The sequence below is a fragment of the Paroedura picta genome, chromosome 9, assembly GCF_049243985.1.
Source record: "Paroedura picta isolate Pp20150507F chromosome 9, Ppicta_v3.0, whole genome shotgun sequence".
NCBI lineage: Eukaryota > Metazoa > Chordata > Lepidosauria > Squamata > Gekkonidae > Paroedura > Paroedura picta.
The window spans coordinates 24,426,346-24,448,863 of NC_135377.1; the positions used below are offsets into that span (position 1 = coordinate 24,426,346).

Below are 22,518 nucleotides of genomic sequence, written 5' to 3' on the forward strand. Positions count from 1 at the left end.
TAACTGAAGGGAACTCCCAGTCACCTGCTGAATACCAGCACTGAAGGGTACCAACAAGGCCTCCATTTGCTGCTTCTGAATCTTGTAGGGCCATCTGGTTCACCACTTTGGGAAACTGGATTTGGACTATTGGCCTGATCCAGCAACAGCCATTCTTACATTATTGTGTGCAGCTAATATACAGGTATAAGAGCCTCTTGTGGCACAGAGTGGTAAGGCAGCCATCTGAAAGCTTTGCCCATGAGGCTGGGAGTTCAATCCCAGCAGCCGGCTCAAGGTTGACTCAGCCTTCCATTCTTCCGAGGTCGGTAAAATGAGTACCCAGCTTGCTGCTGGGGGGTAAACGGTAATGACTGGGGAAGGCACTGGCAAACCACCCCGTATTGAGTCTGCCATGAAAACGCTGGAGGGCGTCACCCCAAGGGTCAGACATGACTCGGTGCTTGCACAGGGGATACCTTTACCTTTAATATACAGGTGTTGGGTTTTCTTCACAAGGGCATGGAAATGTGATTTGTTGCTTAAGCAGACAATGATTCTTTTCCTATGTAAATGGATCCTGGTTAAAGTCCAGCAGTTGTTATTCCTTTTAACTTTGTGTGAAAAAAGGATTCCTTTTCTAAACATTCTGCCTGACTGCGAATTGTCGGTTGTCTTTTCCTACTAATGGTCATGTACCCACTGGGGTAATAAGAAACTGGTGGAATCAAACCATTGGGGACCGAATGAACACCAAAACAGCTAAGCTTGAAAGTCCCTCTACTAAAATAAAGGCCATTAAAACCTTCTGCCACCTAATTAACCAGATACATCTTTTTAGCTGACCAAAAGACTTTGGTAAATCAGTCTTACACATAAATTGACCAATGAAGAAGAAGAAGAAGAAGAAGAAGAAGAAGAAGAAGAAGAAGAAGAAGAAGAAGAAGAAGAAGAAGAAGAAAAGTTGGTTCTATGCTGCTTTTCTTTAACTGAAGGAGTCTCAAAGTGGCTTACAGTCGCCTTCCCTTTCCTCTCCCCACAACAGACACCCTATGAGGTGGGTGAGGCTGAGAGAGCCCTGATATTACTGCTCGAACAGAACAGCTTTATCAGTGCTGTGGCGAGCCCAAGGTCACCTAGCTGGTTGCATGTGAGAGAGCAGGGAATCAAATCTGATTCACCAGATTAGAACGCACTCCTAACCACTACACCAAACTGTCTCCCTCCAATGTCACTCCACTGGTTGTGTACACATTTCCATTTTCACCAGTGGAAGATTTTTTAAATCTAATACCTAATATCGCATATCAGATTGATGATTAAAGAAATGTCATTGACTTGCCTTTTAACTGACGAACGCATGGCATTTAAATACATTTGTCTGTTACTGAAACTTCAATGAAAGTTCTGCTTGGATCTACCCAATGAAACGTAAGCTAAGGTATGGTATAATGAACAAAAGCGATCATTGTTGGCAAGATCATTGGAATGTTCTCTTTTTCCATGCCCTCTTGCTGTAGCACACCAGGAACAAAACGTCCTCCCCCATCCCCCTCTGTGCCTTTAACTACAGCATATCAATTGAGCGTCACCCTCACTGATGAAAATTGGCCCTAACTGATCAGTCAAATAAAACTCCAGTTGATTTAATCTACTGATTAAATCAATTAAAGAATGCAGAACTACTTGCATTCAAAATCCACAAAAACATACACCCAAACAAGGTTTTGTTTCAAAGTCAAAACTATATTCAAGTGAGAAGTGAGGCACGAAGTCACATCGCTCTACGTATAACAAACAACTTGTACTGGGAAGGTTTCACTCTTCGGTCTAACGATGATCAAGCGTAAGAGATCCGAACTGGCCCTGCTTTTTCCAAGTTCCAACCCAGAGATCAATGGAAGACAATGCGTTCACTGTGTTATTTCAGAATAGTGAGCTGCCAGTAGCTGTACCAATGTCAACAACAAGTAAGATGACAGTGGAAACTGGTTCAGTGCTGAAATTCCACTAGGACACTCTGCTAGAAGATGAAATTCTGCACTGTACTGGGAAATTCAATATACTTGGCAGATATAAAAGGTCACCTCATTGGAAGGGACCTGTTTCAGACAAAAAATGATGGAAATGCCAACTCTGTCATTCTTTCTCACCTTCCAGTACCTTCTTTCACCCCCTCCCTAACGTTGCACTTTTAAATATACTGATTGGTCCCAGAAAGCCTTCCACCAAACTTGATCACACACTTGTACCGCCTGCGTCCTTCTCTCGGGCATTTCCAGAGAGGCTGAGCATAGCTCCATAGCTCTTCCTCTGTAAGAGAACCCAGATGCTTTCAATCAGTAAATAATATGGGGGAAGGTTTGCCATGGATTTAAGCACCACAATTTCCCATGAGATTTTATCAATCATAGGTCCAAAACTGGCCTGCAGGGACTCCTGTGATCAGCACATTATTGAGAAGTATGTGAATAAAAACAACCATTTTAAACAAGTTACCATGCTATAATGGCAGTTCACAATGATTTGGGTTAACCATAACTATTAATGTGTGCTGATATGTAACAACACTTGATTCTTACTGATTTCAATCAACTCAAAGCTCTGGATGTGCATTTTATGGAGCCTGTATGTTTACTCTTGAATTCTTGTTCATCACAAAATTAATATGAAGACACATACACAAGGTTCCTTCCAAGCACACTTATGATCAGTAACAGATTAATATTCCTTCATTGCCGTTAATGTATGCCGAAGGAGTTAATTTCCTTACCATAATTATAAGTAAGGTAGCTCAACTGTACCAAATGTGCAGTGAATGGTGTACAGTATGCACCTTAACCTTATGTGGATATGATGAGTCAGAGCTGCTAGATATAAATGGGGATGTAAGAGGACAGAATGCAGGAAGAATTAACATAAGTGAAATAATTACTTAGCATTGGGACATATGAAATTATCCACTAGATCCAACTTCCCTGCCATGAAATCCTTTCAAAAACAAACTACCCTTAACTGATTCTCCACTCAAATATTTCAGCTCTTTGTAAATTGCCAGTGTACACATACCTCATCCTTTGAAATCTAATTATTCATCGTACATATGCATGGAATATGTTTTGATCCCTCAAGTACTGCCCAGCTTAACATTTTTACTCAATTTTTTCTTTATGTGGTGTCCAGATTCTGTGGAAGTCCAGTGGAAGCCTAGTAAGAGAGTCTTGCTTTACTAAGAGGGCTACTTCTGAAGACTTTAGGGTGGGTAATGGCATGGCCATATGAAGGTGCCTAATATTGGGACTATCCATTGGTCTGTGGAGGTCAGAACTGTCTATTCTAAGTGGTAGGTCTCAGTGGTCTTTCACCTTGCTGTCCATCTGAGCTATTCTCAAACTGGAGGGGGCTGACGCTGAGTGTTTGCTGAGCCAAATCCCCATAGTCCATTGGTCTTCATAACCACAGGAGAAAGCTCAGGGTGCACATGGTGCACCATATCCAGGGGGCCTACATGGAGAACCCACTTGGTCCTCCTGAGAAAAGAAAATGAGCTGATCCTGATGACCTTTCTTTCAACAGCTCCATTTCGTCATTGTTATCGATTAACACGTTTGGACACCCCCCTCCCCACCCCGGAAGGCAGTGCCTGATTTCTCCCTGCTTCTTGGAAGAGCAGCCTGCCTCCTTACCTTTTAAGGGAAGCCAAAAGAGGAGGAACTCTGCACAGAGAAAACAGAAGAGGGGGCGAGCTCCGGGGGGGGGGGGGCGTGGCTCGGCGTGCCGCGACCGGATAAATAGAGAGCGCTCGGCGAACAGCGCCGAGGACTCGCCTGGACTGGTCGTCAGCACCGCGGACAGCGACACCCGGCAGCGACAGTAGCCCTTCGGCGCGCTCTTCGCCTCCGCTCTCGCCAGCCCCGTCCCAGGCGCCCGACATGGCCGTGGAAACTTACCTGCAAGGAGCGGAGATCTCCGCAGCGCAGTTTTTTGAGATCTGGCACCACTACGACTCTGACGGTGACTCCTTCTCCTTCCTGTCCTGTCCCGCCTTGGCGCCCAAGCGGGGGTGGAGGGGATTGGAGGGCCGGGCGAGACTCGGGGAGGCAGAGGAAGCGGCGAGAAGCGCTTTCGCCTGCCTCTCTCTTCTGCAAGCGGGAAACTTTGCCCGGCGCCCGCCAGAAGTTTCTGCCTGTCATCGCCAAGGACGGAAACACTCGCAATCTCGTCTGCTGGGAAGGGCGATTATGGACCATGCTCGGTTCGGGCTGCTTTGCGACGGGGCGCCCTCCCTCCCACCCCGTCTTTTTAAAAGTTTAAGCGTCTCCAGTCCTTTTGTTGTTGTTTTTTAAGAAAGAGAAGGGGGGAAAAGAAAGGAAAGACCAAAGCCCGGTGTTCAGCATTTGGGAAGTGGGACAAAACATGTGTGATTTCCCAGTGCATCTTCTCTAAATGCCATTCTCTGCCGGGGAAGGAGAGTGAGAGAAGCCATCCACCGCCCTAACAGCCATTCGCTCTCTCTTTGTATTTCAGGCAGTGGCTACTTGGATGGCAAGGAACTGCAGGCGCTTATCCAGGACCTGCAGCAGGCACGAAAGAAAGCAGGCTTGGTAGGTCAAGATTTTTTTCCCCAATTGAAAAAAAAAAAAGAAATGGTCTCCACGGAAAAAGATATGTCTTGCTGTGCACTCCAGTAGCTTGGTAGCTGTCGTCGATAGCTGCCCACCTGCTTAATAAGTAAAACGTGACGGGATGGAATAGAGCTGGCATCCAAGCGCAGGAAATCTGGCGAGACTTAGATAGCAAAGGCTGGAATCCTAGAGGTACTTTCTTGAGAGTAAGCCCCATTGAATAAGATGAGACTTCCAAGTGTAGCATTGCTCCAAAAGTCACTTTTAATTGCTTCCACTTTGTTCTGCAGTCGATCACCCTTGGAAGGCAACAATTTTTAAAAAAATGTTCCTGAGTGCAGGGGTAGTCAACCGGTGGTCCTCCAGATGTTCATGGACTACAATTCTCATGAGCCCCTGCCAGCAAATGCTGGCAGGGGCTCATGGGCTCATGGGAATTGTAGTCCATGAACATCTGGAGGACCACAGGTTGACTACCCCTGCTTTAGTGTATTGTTTGTACAGAAACAATTGTTTACTTCCATGGATTTTGCAGATGGGGCGAAGGAATATTAAAAATGAGTCAGCTACATCCTTAATATGTGGGCTGAAATACGTTTCTGCCCCTTGGTGGCCAATAAACAGATATGCTGAAGCTCTAACTAGATATTAATTGAACACATGAAACTGGAACATTAGCATGAAGAAGGGTGTCCCTGGGCTTGTACAGGCGAATAAGAAGTTTTGCTGGAGACCTTACAAGGGCAATACATCGGTTTCTTGTTTAGGAGCTTCAAGAGAAGTTTCTGAATGGAGTAAAGCATTTTAATTGTCCTTGCATTCATTGAAATAAGAAATAGGATCTCTTAGATGGGAAGTAATAGCTGGAATTTGAAGGAAGACTTGTTCATTAATGAATATGAAACTGCCTTATACTGAATCAGACCACTGGGACCTACTCAGTCTGGACCTGGATACTTTCTGACATGACCTGGGTAGCCAAGGCTAGCCAATCCCATCAGATCTCAGAAGCTAAGCAGGGTTGGCCCTGGCTAGCACTAGGAAGGGTGACCTCCAAGGAAAATCAGGACCATGACATGGGGCAGGCAGTGGCAAAACACCCCCAAACGTCTCTTGCCTGGCTGAAGGCAATCTTAGGATCCCTGATCTAAATGACACACATGCCATATGATAAAGTAATAAATAAATAACAATTTATGCTCAGAGACTCCGGTTGAGATCTTTCACATTGCCTAGAACATAATCCTTTATCTATTTATTTTATTATTTATTATAAAATTTATATACCACCAAATTCCTGGACTAGCTGGCTCATGGTGGCTCACAAAGCAGGGTAAAGTTATATAGTATTCAACAGGATTTTGCAGTTACATCAATGAACATCATAGGATACTGTGGCATGTCTTCATTTCTCCTACTATCATATATTCATTACCTTTCCTTGAGGAGGTTTAAGTGCTTTTCTATTTCCCTTTGGTTTTGGGGATTTTCATGAACAATAGCTAATACAAACCCTTTATTTAAATTGGAGATGGTGGGAACAGAACAGAACCTGGGACCTTCTGCATGCCAAGCAGTAGCTCTACCACCGAGCCACAACTCCTGTTCCTTAAATTTTTTTTTAAAATAACAGGATAAAATGAATTCTTAAGTCAAGCTTAACCTTGAATCTTAAATGGTGAAAGTCCATCATGAGAGAATGCAGTGGGTCATGAAATAGGAGAGTATTCAGTTTATGAATTTTTAAAATATTTATTCATTTCCTCTGTAAGATTAGTCCATATTTAGAATACATTTGAGCTGTTCTATAATAATCTGTGAGTTCACCGGGCAACTGAAAATACGAGTTTCAGCTACAGTTGTGGTTTGATACTGTATCTCAATAGCAATCCTTTCTAGATGTTTATTCTAACATATTAAAACTTTAAAAGTTGTGATTAAGTTGCATTAATAATTTGTCACTATTTTGCAAATGAATGCTTGACTTATCAGATACATTTTGCTAGTGTGTGCTCACTTCATCTTCTGCAGTCATTAGAAGCAAATCCTTTCAAGAATGAGATTAATCATTTTATTTTTAGAAGTAATTTTATTAAATCTACCCCCTCTGTTCACAAGTCCTTAGAAGCTTTGAACAAAAATTACCCAATGTAATTTAGAAAAATCTTTCTCCATTTCCCCCCTATTTGAAATTGGTTTCAGATCTAGTCCTAGTTATATAAAAAAAAAATTAGAAGACTATCATACAAAATCCCTATAGGCCTTCTCTTGAGTGTCACCCACATTCCCATTTTATTTTCACCACAACCCTGTGAGGTAGATTAGACTGAGGGAGAGTGACTGGCTCAAGATCCTCCAGTGAGCTTTATGGTAGAGTGGGGATTCAAAGTCGGGTCACTTTAGTCCAACACTCTAACCAATTTACTGGCTCGCAATCTTAAATATTAATTGCTTAATCTTTTGCTCTTCTAAAATATTTATTATTTCTGCCACCATGCCTTTGTGATAGGGCTGAATATAAAACCAAATTAATGCATTCAAGAATCAAGTGTAGCTGAATTACAAGTGGCTGTCAGGGAATCATTTGCATAGGTGATTTAAAATCATAGGTGATTTAAAAAAAATAGATGGACAGTCCAGGATTGTTGATGAATATTTTCCAACATACCATTAAAAAAAACACCTCTCTGCAAACTAAATATTTGTGCCAGAGTCAACTCCAGTCTCAACCTGCATGGGGATTTGTTTCCAACACTGGCCCAGATTATTGGGGATTTTCTGATGTGTCTGTGCAACAAAATGTCATGTGCAGATGGTGGCACACATGCATTGTCCCTTGAAGCAGGCTGAACGGCATGGTGGAAAATTAAACATTTGCTATAATAAAGTTAAATGAAACACTGGGAATTTTAGCCAGAAATGGCCGAGGGCAAAATGAAGAGGTTTTAAGTCTCCATAGAAGGCTTGGTTATTTGTTGTTGCCTCTCCCTACAATCAGTGCTGCAGTTCTTTCGAATTTGGTTATATGTTCTTGAGATCATTTTTAAGCACAATAATTCATAGAATCATAGAGTTGGAAGGGGCCATACAGGCCATCTAGTCCAACGCAGGATCAGCCCTAAGCATCCTAAAGCATCCTAAAATTCATAGAAGACATCCAAGCAGCTCTGTTGTAGAGAGTGAAAAACCGGTAGGAAAAGAAGATGTCATTTGGTGGGCCAAGAAGGCTTTTATTTAGACTAGAAAAAATATTCTATCATTTGTTGGATAGTTTCATATTTTGGGATTCAGTACCCAGCTTGCTGGAGGGTAAACAGTAATGACTGGGGAAGGCACTGCCAAACCACCCTGTATTGAGTCTGCCATGAAAACGCTAGAGGGCGTCACCCCAAGGATCAGACATGACCCAGTGCTTGCACAGGGGATACCTTTACCTTTACCTTTACTGTTGCCTGATTTTGTGAATATCAGTTTGACCGTTTACGCACTGGGAACTTCACTGCCCCAGCTCCCATGCAGGAGTACAAATCAGGGGCAGATGAGGGGCACCAGGCCAAATGCTCTTCCGTGTGGGTGCAGGAAGAGGTGGGCCAACATGCCACGACTAAAACTCCAGCCTACAGCCTGGTATGAAACCTCCAGTGCATAAACGGTCTTTGATATATACTTATAGAATTTCTGCCAATGATGCTATAACGAATAGTAATCTAGTAACTCGGGAAGGTGACTCCCATTTTGCAAGGAGAGGCACCACATCATCTGATTCTCATGCTATCTTTACAAGAAAATAATGTAAAGTTGATGGAAATATCTAACCAGGTCTGAAAATGAATTCAAAGGATATCTCCTACGGCAGTCTCTAACTGAAAGGCAAATCCTGAAAATGCATTAGAATTAGGAGAACCATTGTGCATCAGTGCTGCAAAAGTGCCCAGGAAGAATTCTGGGTGACTCTTGGGCTTGTTTACAGTTGCAGTTGATACTTTTATTTGTGTAGACAATATACAGGCCAGCCAGTCTGGAGAACTTTCTCAAGGCAGATCACAAAGCTAAATGGATAAAACTCTAAAACATCATAAATTCATTGAAATGAACACACTATTACAAACCCAAGCAAAGCATAGAAATAGCACCAGACATTTAGAATCATAGAATCAGAGTTGGAAGGGGCCACAAAGGCCATCTAGTCCAACCCCCTGCTCAACGCAGGATCAGCCTAGAGCATCCTAAAGCATCCAAGAAAAGTGTGTATCCAACCTTTGCTTGAAGACTGCCAGTGAGGGGGAGCTCACCACCTCCTTAGGTAGCCTATTCCACTGCTGAACTACTCTGACTGTGAAAATTTTTTTCCTGATATCTAGCCTATATCGTTGAACTTGTAGTTTAAACCCATTACTGCGCGTCCTTTCCTCTGCAGCCAACGGGAACAGCATCCTGCCCTCCTCCAAGTGACAACCTTTCAAATACTTAAAGAGGGCTATCATGTCCCCTCTCAACCTGCTTTTCTCCAGGCTGAACATTCCCAAGTCCCTCAACCTATCTTCATAGGGCTTGGTCCCTTGGCCCCAGATCATCCACGTCGCTCCTTCTGTACCCTTTCAATTTAGCTGCCTAAAAGAATCCTTATAAAGCAACTTTCAGCGAAAGGACTGTGGCTGAGTGGTAGAGCATCCAGGTGGCATGCAGAAGTTCTCTGGTTCAATCCCCAGTGTCTTCAGTTGAAAGGATGAGGCAGAGGATGTGAAAGACTATATTTTATAAGATTTTTGTCTGCTTGTTCCTTCTGTTGCTTTCCCCTCTCTTTCTTCCCCCTCTTTCTTGTTGTCTTAAACTTTAGATTTATCCTTTTTATTATTATTGCTCTTTTTATGCAATTAAAAACATGCAATCGAAATCAAAATCTAGTGAAGACCTCTCCCTGCCACCCTGGAGAACTTCTGCCAGTCTGAGTAGACAGCATTGACCTTGATGGACCCATTCAGTAGAAGGCTGTTTCATATTCATTCATGAACAAGTGTTCTTTCATATTCCAGCTCCTTTTCCTTGATGGATCAATGAGCTGAATCATTATAAGGCAGCTCAATGTGGTCATGTGACATAGCCTATAGCAGGGTTAGTCAACCTGTGGTCCGCCAGATGTTCATAGACTACAATTCCCATGAGCCCCTGCCAGCATTTTCTGGCAAGGGCTCATGGGAATTGTAGTCCATGAGCATCTGGAGGACCACAGGTTGGCTACCCCTGGTCTATAGCACAGTTTTCATCGTTCAGGATATCGGAATCATCTTGATAAAAATAAATGCTGCGTGTGCTGTAGTACTGAAGTCGGCAGGCTTGCTGTGGAACTGATGGATAGGGCAGGGTGCTTTTGTCAGGGATTTGTGAATACAACTGCAGAAAAAAAGATCCCATTCCCATCCCTCATTCCTTTCAGGGGTGCCAGTTTAATAGCTGTCAATATTTCAGTGATCATATTAGCTGTCAATATTTCAGTGATCTGGGGCCAAGGGACCAAGCCCTATGAAGATAGGTTGAGGGACTTGGGAATGTTCAGCCTGGAGAAAAGGAGGTTGAGAGGGGACATGATAGCCCTCTTTAAGTATTTGAAAGGTTGTCACTTGGAGGAGGGCAGGATGCTGTTTCTGCTGGCTGCAGAGGAGAGGACACGCAGTAATGGGTTTAAACTTCAAGTACAACGATATAGGCTAGATATCAGGAAAAAGTTTTTCACAGTCAGAGTAGTTCAGCAGTGGAATAGGCTGCCTAAGGAGGTGGTGAGCTCCCCCTCACTGGAAGTCTTCAAGCAAAGGTTGGATACACACTATTCTTGGATGCTTTAGGATGCTTAGGGCTAATCCTGCGTTGAGCAGGGGGTTGGACTAGATGGCCTGTATGGCCCCTTCCAACTCTATGATTCTATGATTCTATAACTTGGCTCAACATATGAGCATTCAGAGATACTTTGATAAATGCTGAATGCTGAGAACAATTTGTATGTGATAGAGCCTTTTCAGAATGTGAAAGTATATACTCATTTTCCGACATCCATCCGGTATTGTCATCATTCACACATGCATATCTGCAGTCAACACACCTTGGGCATTCATTTTAAATTTGTGAATTTCTGGTTTTTGTTCTGAGTATTTTATGAATAAATGAGAGTCATTTTTAACCATCTAGACATAGTCATTTTAACCATTTACTAGGACAAATGTGGACATTGCCATTGGGAGAAGAGACACATGCATCCATGGAAAGTCTTTCCAGCTTTTTCCCTTACCTGTTCACAGATAATTTCCTTAATACACTGTGACTTAAAATGTATTAAAGCACACATATCCCTGAAAGGGCCTTCTTAGTATGGCAGCCTATGCAGTAAAGCATCTTGCATGTAAATGTGGCGCCACACAGCCAATCAGATTTACCAACAAGATGCTCTCTCTGCAAACCAACATAATCTTCTCATTGCTTTCTATTTGAGTGGAAGAGAGAAGGCCATCACAATGTCTGACCAATTCGGCTGATGCTTCCTGTCCTGCTGCATTGCACTGGCAGTTTTCTAGCACTGTGGCCCTGCATGGCAAAGATTTTTCACCAATCCTGCTTGGCCAGAAGATGCATGGGGATATGCATTTGGAAGCAGATGTTAACTTTACTTCCATATGGCTGGATTGGCACAAGGGAATACTGACCTGGCCGTGCCTTCTTTTGAACTGTCTCATACAAACGTTGCCAGGGGTCAGACATGTTTTATGAGAAGTGATAATGTTAATGAATCCACCCACCCCAACATGCACATTTTGACAAATGAGAAGTTGTCATGTTCCTGGTATCTGTTCCATGATGAAAATGTCTACATTATCTCTGGATTGTTCACTTAAACAGCATGGCAAGATTTGAGCCCAGTAGAATTTCAAAGGCCAACATGATTTCTAGGGTGTAAGCTTTCAAAGGACAAAGCTACTTTCCATAGATACCTTCTGGCAAAAAGAGCATTGACTCTCAAAATCTTATACCTTGGACATCTTTTGATCTTTAAATAAGACCACAGATCAAGATGGCTATGCACTTGTAACTATCCTCACTTAAATAGTGTAAATTATGGAAAAACATAATGTTGAATGGTTTTTGCTATTCCTGGCAGATGATATAAAAATAAGAAACCTGAGTTTTCTCACCCACACATATATATTTAAATATCATAATCATAAATGATGACAAATGCAGAATTTGGAAAGGTGAGATTCTAAGCTGATTCTCAGAAGTTCCTAGACTTTTTAAACCTCAGAATGTAACTTGATGCTACATATGACAGAACTAGCAGCATTGGTTCCTGTTTAATCCCAAATCACTATATTTAAAAACTATTTAGAATAATCTTCACTGGGAAGTTGCTATGTGCATTTCATGGGAATTTGTTTAGAAAGTTTCCTTCCTTGGATTGTAGTTTATACCTTTACAATCTTCTTTCCTAAAAGCAAACAAGCCCCAGTGGTTAACATGTGACTTACCTCTGAGTAGACCCCCTCCAATAGTTTTCTAAGTGTGCTTCGTTCAAGTAAATAACACTGTACTGTTAAATTTATAGGATCTAACCGCAGAAATGAAAAAATTTGTGGACCAGTATGGGAAGAGTTCTGATGGAAAGATAGGAATCGTAGAGGTAAGGAAGAATGTTTAAAATATTTTTAAAATGTCTTTTCAGGCATATTTTTGTAACTGTTGGCTTTTACTCAGGAAGGCTATACATATTTCTATTGATTTGGTTTGGATGTTACAGAGAAAACATCCTTGGTTGATCTGACAAACTTGTGAAATGTTGTGTTGAGAATACCAATGGAAAAACAAGCCATTCCTCACTGAATGATATCATCTTGAGACTGGTATTTCTTTTAAAGCGATCATTTAAAATGTTCTCAAATGCAGCTGAAGCCTATGGCTTTGTTCCACTTGTGAGAACAGGTAGTTCTATGCGTTTGTAGCCACTACTTTCCATTTAGGAACTTAGGCAATTTCAACACTGAGACTGCTAGTTAAAGAACTCCCCAGAATGCCAGCCTTCCACCTCCAACCCCCTTTCCTGTTGCCTGGAGAGGGGAGTCTCCATTATGTGTCAGTCATCTGGGCCCTGCCCAGCTGCTAGTTCTTGCTTCTCCAGGCACTCACCAGAAAGGATGGTTTCTCCACCTACCTTCCTGCTGCTGCTGCTGTGGCTAATGCCAGGGACCTTCTACTCTTCCTACAGTCATTGCTTCCCCACCTGGTTGCTCCAGGTAAGGTCCCTCTGTGCTCCCCAGCAAACAAAGCTGGTATTATGACAGAGGGACAAAAAGTTCTCATTATCCCCTTCCTCTCTCCTGTACACACTTTTCAAATTTCTATTATGCCTAGTGATTTTCATCTTTTCTATAAAGTAAAAGGGAAGCAAAAGGGGATGAGATGAGTGTCCTTGATTTTGAGCAAGTGCCATCAGAGTGCCAACAGAGCTGACATCATTGGACTTCTTAACTGGAGTACTGTTCATAGTTTCTGATCGGTAACTACAAGCACAGCCCCAGAAGCTGAACAAAGCCAGGAACTGTGGCTTGTTGGCAGTGAATCTGCTTTGTACACAGAAGGTCTCAAGTTCAGTCTTTGGCATTTCCATTTAAAAGGCTCAGGTAGCAGCTGATACATACACTGCTACCCGAGACTTTGCCAGTCAGAGGAGACAATACTGACCTTGATAGATCAGCGGTTTTATTCAGTATACAGAAGCTTCATGAGGGTTCAACCAGGGATATATAGTGCTTACATGGCTCATGGGTCCCAATCCGACATGGAAGCCTGTTTCAGTTTTGCATTGCCCTGGCTAAATCAAAGAGCAAAGAAATTCCCATGCAAGAAAATAAACAAGGCAGTTCTAAGCAGAGTTACATCCTTGTAGGCCCATGACAGAAGGGTGTAACTCCACGCAGGATTGCACAGTAAGAGTATTAGACGTCTATTCTTTAGCCTTAAGGGTTTATGAAACTGATACTGAAGGGAAAACCCACGGTATGCTAAATATACACTAGTGAAACTAGATTATACTCATTTCCTACATGGTGGTCCATTAAACCTGCACTAATCTTGTGACAGAGTCTTACAATTTTTTTAAAAAAGTATAGCAGTGATCATATTTTCATCTGGGAGAAAAACTCAAACCCCAAATAGCCAATATGAAGAGCAAAATACAGCCAGGGGTACATGGCAGATGCAGGGGGACTTACAAAATTCACAGTACAATTCCTAAATAGTGTGACATTGACCTCAATGGAGGTAAGTTGGCTGAGGACTGTGTTACTGATCTTGGAGATATTTGTTTAGACTTGCTTCTAATGACATTGATTTGGTATTTTGCTTTTTCATAGGGTGTTGGTTGTATTGTTGTTTTTATTCTTCCTGTTGTCAGTTGTTGAGCATAATACAGACAAAGTACAACATATATAAATCATGTTTATGTCAGTTGGAGAGAGCTGAGTACATGTTTAACTCTCCCACTGAAATCACTGAATTTTGACTGGGTTGTAGCCAGTGTGTTGGATTGGTGCACCATGTCGTCTTTGAAAGGTTAGCTGGTAACATAATCTTTTAAAAAGATGTTGTGAAACTGAATAATAAGAGGCACTTCTTTTCCTTTCTTGTTTAAAATACGTTTGATCACGGATTGCTGAAGAAGCTTTATATTCCTTTCGACAGGACAGGAGAAATGTAAATGTAGATCCTAGATTTTACACTTGTCACTTGTTGTGTGGTATTGGTAGTATTAAACAGGGTTTAATCTTGACTACTGTACTGGGCCCAGTAGAATAGATGAACATTCTCAGTATCTGTTAGTGTAAAAAAGTAAGGGAGTTAAGTCTCCAGTTCCTTATGGAAATCTGAATATTTTGGTAACAAGCCAGGGCCTTATAAACGGTAATTTTATGCACAGGTAATTCACTGCCAGTCACATTGAGCTCATGTATATTGATGCCCAAACAAACATGCACAGAATTAGACTTCATGGGAATTGTGCATGTAAAATACTATAATTAAACTTGAAGGATTGTCTACTTATATTTAATAATTAAATCGTCTAGCCTCGTGGAAGCCCAGGCGCACAGCACGTTCAAGGTGGCACAGTGATGAAAAGGGATTGGCTCCAATTGTAAAAAAAAAAAAAAGAACACACAAAAAAAAGGATCATAAAAAGATAATTAATATGAAGGATGGGAGTAAAGCCTCAAATAACAAAATATATGCATTTGACCCCATCACTGTTACCGCTCTTTTCAAAAAGATGAAACAAAGCATCAGGAGCTGCCAAATGCAACTAAAGCAATTTTTATAAGCAGTGTGGTTGGGGCAACAAGTCTAGAATGAGTACTTTAAAATAGTGTCAATACTCATGCATAAGGTTGCACTGATTTCCACTTATTTCTCCCTCAGGACTTGGGAGAGCTGTGAAAAAGGTGCTGGCATTGAGTACCTTTGAGGGCTGCCTCAAAAACAGCCCTGCCTAGACCTAAGGTTGGGGAAGGCACTGGCAAACCACCCCGTATTGAGTCTGCCATGAAAACGCTAGAGGGCGTCACCCCAAGAGTCAGACATGACCCAGTGCGTGCACAGGGGATACCTTTACCTTTACCTTTAGACCTAAGGCTTCACACCTATGCATGCTTACATGAGGCTAAGTCTCACTGAACTATGCAGGGTTCATTTTCAGGTACGCTTCCATAGCGGCATAACTGGTTGGCCATTAATAAAACCATTTGTTAACCCTTTGTTGGCTAGTGGGACGTGAGAGAATCACAATTCAGACCCAATATTACAGACATTGTCTGCCTCTCTTAAGATACCTGGCTTTTAATGCTAGCTCACTGGCATGCTGCATTAGGAGAATTCCCAAGGAGCCCCTGAGGAGTCCAACTTTTTCTTCTCATTTTTTATTATTTTGCCTTCTATTCCTGGCTTGGGGGAGGGGGGAGAAATCCAGACAAAGTTGGCTTCCAAATCTTCAAAATCTAACTGGTCTTGTGATAAAAGCTATTGAAATGACAAAGAGCTGCTTGAATGACTTAACAAAGTATATTTTCAGCACTGCTGCTTAAGTGAGGGGAGGTTTTGAGAGCATCTTCAAGAGTGCACATTAGTATGGTGCTTTTTTATCCATGCCCCCCGGCTAATGTGTAGAGCTGGATGGGCAATGTGTTCCTCTAAAAAGCTCTCCTCCTCCTCACTCTACTGGTTACATTGAAACGGAGCTTCAAAAGCTCATCCTTTTAACATACTCTGGCTTCAATTATTGCATGTTCAAATGTGGTTGCAAGGAGTAAAGTCATTATGTGTCAAAGCCTCAGAGCTGTTTCTCTCTCCCTCTTTCCCTCCATACCCAGAGAAAGAAAATGCAAATCAAGAAGGCTTCATTTAGTAATCCACATAAGATAGTGAAAGTAAAGTAAAACTCATTTGGGCATAGATGCGTGAAATGACTCTAGAAATAACTCTCTCCTGGGCTACTGTAAGCCTGTACAGTTTGTGATTCACCCAGGCCTCCTGTCTTTTGACACAGCCATGCTTGGCAATCTCACCGTCCAGACATAACGCAGCGTTATTTAGCTGCTGTTAGCTATATTTGGCTTGTTGGCCCAAGATACCCCAGTAAACCCCTGGATTTTCCTCCCTGTTGGCAGTGCCAAAATGGAGCGGATGGTTGTCAGTATCAAGTAGGCCAGGATGCATGAAAAACTTGACTAATAGGTATGCTGGCTTGTGACATTATGTGGAATATCTTGATGGATGTGGATTGGTTCCATTGGAAATGGATCTTGATAACACTGAGCAGGCTTCTCTTAGTATACTGGATTAACCGTTCAGGAATGTAACCATGTGTCGCCCAAGTTTTAGTATATCAGATGAATTTTTCTTTTATTAGCAGTAAGACAGAATCTGGTCCCAAGTGGAACCTGCGCTAGTGCCCTGGTTTCCATCTGGGACAGGTGTGTTTCTGGAGCAGTGCCAGGACCTGCTGTATTCTGGGAAATACTACTATCCACTTAGCTGTCTCCTTGCACATGATGTCTTCTTCTTATGGAAGAGCCTCTGCCATTGGATGAAGGCTATGAATTCCACTGACCAGAGGGGTAGGATACAAGCCAGGGTGACCCCAGACCACAAAATATTTGTTTTTCCTGCCTGCAGATCAAGAGGAAATCCAGTTTGCCTAACTCAGTCAAGCATCATTTTACTGAGAAGTTCTAAAGGCTCCCAATATGAAATGAGGTTTAGCCTTATCCATTAGGCGTACTAGGCACAGGGCCTAGAGCCTATGAAAATGTTTCTGTTTCTTTTAAAATCAGGAGAAAAATGAACATTTACAGTTGAAGATAGTGGTTTGATTTATTTTACTCACACAAGAAAAAGAATGAAATGCTTAGGGCCTCACAAAAATGTGTTAAACTTTGCCTAAAATGGAAAAATAGTTTTTCAAGTTATATCAAAAATAATTTTAATATTGATATTGATATTTTGTGCCTAGGGCCCACAAAAGTCATAATGCAGCCCGAGCTTCAGCATGTGAACAGAATGTGCTGTTAGCTTAAGTTGGTTTTTAGTCCTGGACCATTTCTGCATTGGAGGCTCCACACTGGGCTGCAGGCTGGAGTTTGAGGTGGGGCAGGTTGTCCTACCTCCTCCTGCTCCCACATAGGGGAGCATTTGGCCCAGTGCACCTTGTCCACCCTGGATTTGTGCTCCTGTATGGAAGCCAGGCAGTGAAGTTCCCAGTGCAGAAACAGTCCTGGTCTCGGAACTAAAACAAAGGCCCCAGCAGAGTATTCTGAAGACTTCATGGAACTGTGGGCAAGCCCAGGAAAAATCCACAGTGTTGGAGTCAAAAGGCTAGAACTGAAAACAGACACAAGGATGTCCTATTGTTTGTGAGCCAACTTAAAACACTTGATAAAAAAAGGGTTTTTTCCCCCTCTCTGAGTAAAAAAAACGCTTCTCACTCGGCTTCGACACTAAGCACCATTGCCAGCTCATTTCTGGTAATGGGAAGGAAGTTTAGGAGGACAGGGACATGCAACATGCATCGTAACACTATGATGTCATTTCTGGCATGATCCCAGCAGTGATATCACTGCATTGGCACAATGCTCTACGGTTCTCCCAAGATCTCCTGTTATGACAAGAAACCTCGAAACTGGTATGACATGAGGTTATGTTGGTTTTGATGTTGAGGTCATGTTGATGCTCTAGCCATGCTGGATCCGTTGTGTGTCCTACTACCCTATTCAGAATTTTAATAGGATAGAAATTATCCTGATGCTTCTAAAACTTTCCACGCTGGCTCAAACCCCTCTGTTGCCTATGGAAAATGTTTTATTTGTTTCTAAGAAAGCCTTTTAAAGCTGGTCCAGTTCTGAATCATTGTTTTCAGCTGTAGTTCTGCATCGTGGCTAAAAAACAGGAAATCAGTTCTGTCTTGACCAGTGAAAGATGGGTATTCTGTACAGTCATACGCAGAATTATTCCATTCTAGGAACACTTTCCTGGGAGTAAGCTCCATTACATAAATTAGGATTCTGAGTAGATTATTCTTTAATGGACTGTTGGTATGGAAGGCCTTCCAGAAAAAAGATAAAGCCATTCTTCAGGAAATATTGCACAACTTTTATGCTGTTCTCCCTCCTTGAAATAACTTTTGAAATCACATATTGACTCCTATAACTACTTCCAAAATTGTTATTTCCACGTTGCCATTCATTTCCAAGTGACACATTTTTGTAGGCAGTTGGAGACATAAACACCCATGTCTGAATTGTAGGTTTTACCACCTGTAATCATACTCCTTCAATATTTGGACTTGAAAGGCTGAAGTTCTCTGAATGCTTGGGACTAGGGACCAGTGAATAAACATCACCTCCTTTATTTAAAACATTTAGAACATAGGTTTCCTATGCTCAAAGTGAGTGGGCAGGAAGCATACTTCAGCTGTTTTGCTTCCAAGTAAACCTTATGAGGATTGGGCTACAAGTGGGACTGTATTGGGAAGGTCTCAAAATATAATGGTTAATGTGTCTCATTAGAACCGGGGAGACCGAGGCACAACTCCCTACTCAACCCTGATCTTATTAGCAATTCTATCCTAAGGAGAGTTACACTTCAATGGATTTAGACAGGCATAACTGCAGAGGAGGACACTGGAGGTGACTTTGGACCAATCGCTCTCATGTAGCCTCACCTACCTCCCAGTGTTATGGGGATAAAACGAGGGAAGTGAGAAGCAAGCACATTGCTCAGAGCTTCTGGGAGGCTGAGTGAGATAATAAAGAATGTGATAAAGGAGTGTCTTGCTCATTAATTAGGTAGCCTTTGAAGTCTCCCTCTGTTATCCTTTCCTTTAAGAGAATGCATATTGTCCTCCTCAGCCCTGTCTGACAGCAGTAACTTTCAAATAGGCAGAGGATGAAAGTTGGTCTTCAGCAAAATGTCTTCCCATTACAATGATAAATATCAGACTCTGGCAATACACTAATGCAAAAGAATGCCTTTATTCTTTAGCTGGATTACATGTTTAGCAGAATGTCGATTTCACCCTGATCTAGCCTGAAGCAGAAAATACAATATTTAAAATCCCAATTACGAAAGAAATCCATTAAGACTGTTATTCCCATTTGCCTGAGTATTAATCTGCCTCAGTGTTAAGAGTGTATTTTGCTCCCATGTATGAAATGTAGGCATCTGTTTCAAGTCCTCTTGTAGATTTAGAAATGAAGCCTTTAGGGCCAGCATTATATGACCCAATATTTTAATAATGTCAAGTTCACATCTCCCTTTCCCTTGGAAACATTTAATATAAAAAGTGAGATGATTTTTGAAGGAAGACGTGGCCCATTCAAAATGATGCTCAGAACAATGACCCAAGTGCCTTAAAGTAAAAGGCCATGGATTAAAAGGCTGCAGCTACAAAGCTAAAATAAAGAGAAGAGGTTCGGAAATTACCTTAAGGAAAATGGAACTGGGGCCAGGCTGAAAAGGACAGACACAATGCTTTTTCGATCCAGGTGGGAAGCCATATTGGTCTGAAACAACAGCACAAAGTTTGAGTCTAGTGGCATCCTTAAGACCAACAAAGATTAATTCTGTGTATAAGCTTTTGTGTGCATGCACACACCCAGAATTAAATGTCGTTGGTCTTAAAGGTCCTACTGGACCCATGATTATTTTTATAGCTTAATTTACTACTTTATTTACTCCCCGCCTATTTCCCCAGTGGGGACTCTAATTGGCTTACATTGGTCTCTTCTCCTTCCGTTTATCATCACAAGCTAGCATTGCCAGGTCCCCTGGAGGAGGCGGACAGGCCGTGCCCCCTCCAGCTGCCAATCACTTGGCTGGTGAGGAGACTTACCAAGAGAAAAAAGAGAGTGTCACCTGGATGTCACTGGCATGACGACACTCCTGACTGGATTCTGGCCAGTATTATTTTTATACTGCTCATTCATGATGTGTGAATGCCATATTGCAGGGGTGGGCAACCTGTGGCCCTCCAGATGTCCATGGACCACAATTCCCAGAAGCCCCTGCCAGCATTTGCTGGCAGGGGCTCATGGGAATTGTAGTCCATGGACATCTGGAGGGCCACAGGTTGCCCACCCCTGCCATAGCATATGGTATTGTTTGTACTTCTAAGACACCTTGATCAGGAAACTCTAAAGGCAGCATATAATTTCCCCAAATAAACAAACAAATCTCAACATGTTTTTTTAACAAATATTGAAATCATATGGAAAGTTTCCTTGAATGTTTAATGACAGCCGTGATACTTAATGGTTGATTTTTAATATAGTTTTAAAAGATAAAAACAAAGGCATGTAGATTTCCAAGGTTAGGGTGGGCTGCCCTTGTGAGGCACAGGGCAAGACGTGAGGTCCTTCTTGTTTTGCCACAGAAGTGGCAGATCCGTAGCCATAATCTGCTCTCAAAAATGTAATGAAAAAACCTTGGAATACAATGAGGATCCACGCTCTCTCCTCCCCCCCCCCGCCCATTCTGCTATTGTTCACAGCTGTTGAATCCATTAGTGAGAAAGCCGCCTCTAAAAAGAAGGGCTTTTATTTTCATCCTTTTTTGGGGGGAAAGCATCATTAAATATTTTTCCATCGATAGTCTTCTCAGTAATGAAAACTGCATTGAAAATGCCTGCATTGTTACCCTATTGTTTAAAAACAACAACAACAGCTAGGCAGACCTTTTAAAAATACACACATAGCACTGTGTTTATTTAATGTACTCCAAGTTCTGCACAAATATATTGGTTCCTTCTCTGGGGCTTCCAACACGGAATGCTTCATTATCATGTCCTTGTATAACTACAGTCTATTTCCACGGGACCTGCAGAAGAGGAGATTGGGGGGGGGGGGGGAGTGCTGAGCCCAGGACCTACAAACTACTGATAAAACAATATCCTAATTTTCCTAAGAACGCCTTCCTGGGAGTCAGTTCCAAGGAACAAAATGGGAAGCATTTCCCAAAAATCCCTGTTGAGGATTGCTCCCAAAGTAACTTGACCACCAATAACTTTATGATTCCTTCTGCTATAGTAGCTGTCTTTCCCCCTTTGAATATCTAACAATGGATTAAAAACATATTTCCTCTTAATCTTTTGCAGCTTGCTCAGATCTTACCCACAGAAGAAAACTTCCTCTTGTTCTTTAGGTGCCAGCAGCTGAAATCGAGTGAAGACTTTATGCAGGTAAGCTGCACAAATCTCTCCTTTTTGTAAAGTTAATGAGAAACATCTTTTTGTGGTTTTTGAAATAAAAATATCTTCACTTCTCATTTCCAGACATGGAGGAAATATGATAGTGACCACAGTGGCTATATGGATGCTGAAGAGCTTAAGGTAAGACGTTCTCTATGGTACAATTGAAGCCACCCAAATGCAGCCTTAACTCTGAAAGCTCAGTCCAAAATTGTCTTGTAATGATTGTGGAAGGGACTCATTCAACAATAATTCCTTCTGTCTGAGAAAGAAGCAAAAGGAGATGCAAAGTGCTTCCAGTGGACCTCAGAAATACTAACTGGAGACATGGAAAGAGGGAATTTCCATAGTGTATAGATTAGACAGATGGGTAAATGTATTCAGATCTAGTATTGTTGTTTTCCTTCTGAAGCATACAAAAGCATGAACTGGATGTCATTAATTCTGCTTTCAAAGAAGCTCTTTAATGGAACTGCAAATTGCTTTAGCATTGGCTTTTGGTCAATTTACTCCAGCTAAAGCCATTTTGGGCTTAACAGAGAGGTTCCCTACACAAACAACTCATCGTACGGCCACTGTTTTTGGACTTTAGCATCTCAGACTGCAGGTGTGGGAGTCCCAGACTGTATTTTCCCAAGCACAAACAAACAACTGGAAGTCTATAAGGGAGAAAGGTTTTAACATAATTGTTTATATTATTTTTAAAAAATACTTCCTTTATGAATTGATTTTATTTTTATAAGGAGAATGTTCACAGTGCAATCCCAGGCAGAGTTACTGATGTCTAAGCCCTGTGCTTTCAGTGGACATATACTGGAGTAAGTCTGAATAGGATTGTACTGTTAGTCATGTAACTCCAAGAAGGGTAGCCTTTATGAGGTGGGCTTACCAAGCCTCCAAGCAGCCTTCCTCCAACCTAAGAAGCCATGCTTTAATTTAAGTGGCTCTTTCTCCTGTGGAAGAGTGACTTAATTTAGGGTGTTGCTCCTTAGATGGGAGGAAAGCATCAGACCTGAGGAAAGTGTAATATAAATATTTAAATAAATAATCGTTGCCCAGTGACACGGTAGGATAGAGGTAGGATCCTCTCCTATGTTTCTGGGAGCTACTATGGGGAGGGACAGTTGCTCCATGGTACAGCAT

At 42.0% G+C, this 22,518-nt stretch overlaps 1 protein-coding gene across 1 annotated transcript in view; it reads left to right on the plus strand.

Moving 5' to 3' along the window:
* Positions 1-3,784: 3,784 nt before the first annotated feature.
* CALB1 (calbindin 1) overlaps positions 3,785-22,518 on the plus strand; it is a 29,813-nt gene continuing 11,079 nt past the window's right edge. Inside the window, exons 1-5 of the mRNA XM_077351952.1 lie at positions 3,785-3,993; positions 4,507-4,583; positions 12,193-12,267; positions 21,283-21,366; positions 21,460-21,516. Of these exons, the coding sequence (XP_077208067.1) occupies positions 3,912-3,993; positions 4,507-4,583; positions 12,193-12,267; positions 21,283-21,366; positions 21,460-21,516 (375 nt within the window). The 5' untranslated portion in view covers positions 3,785-3,911. The remainder of the gene's footprint in view (positions 3,994-4,506; positions 4,584-12,192; positions 12,268-21,282; positions 21,367-21,459; positions 21,517-22,518) is intronic.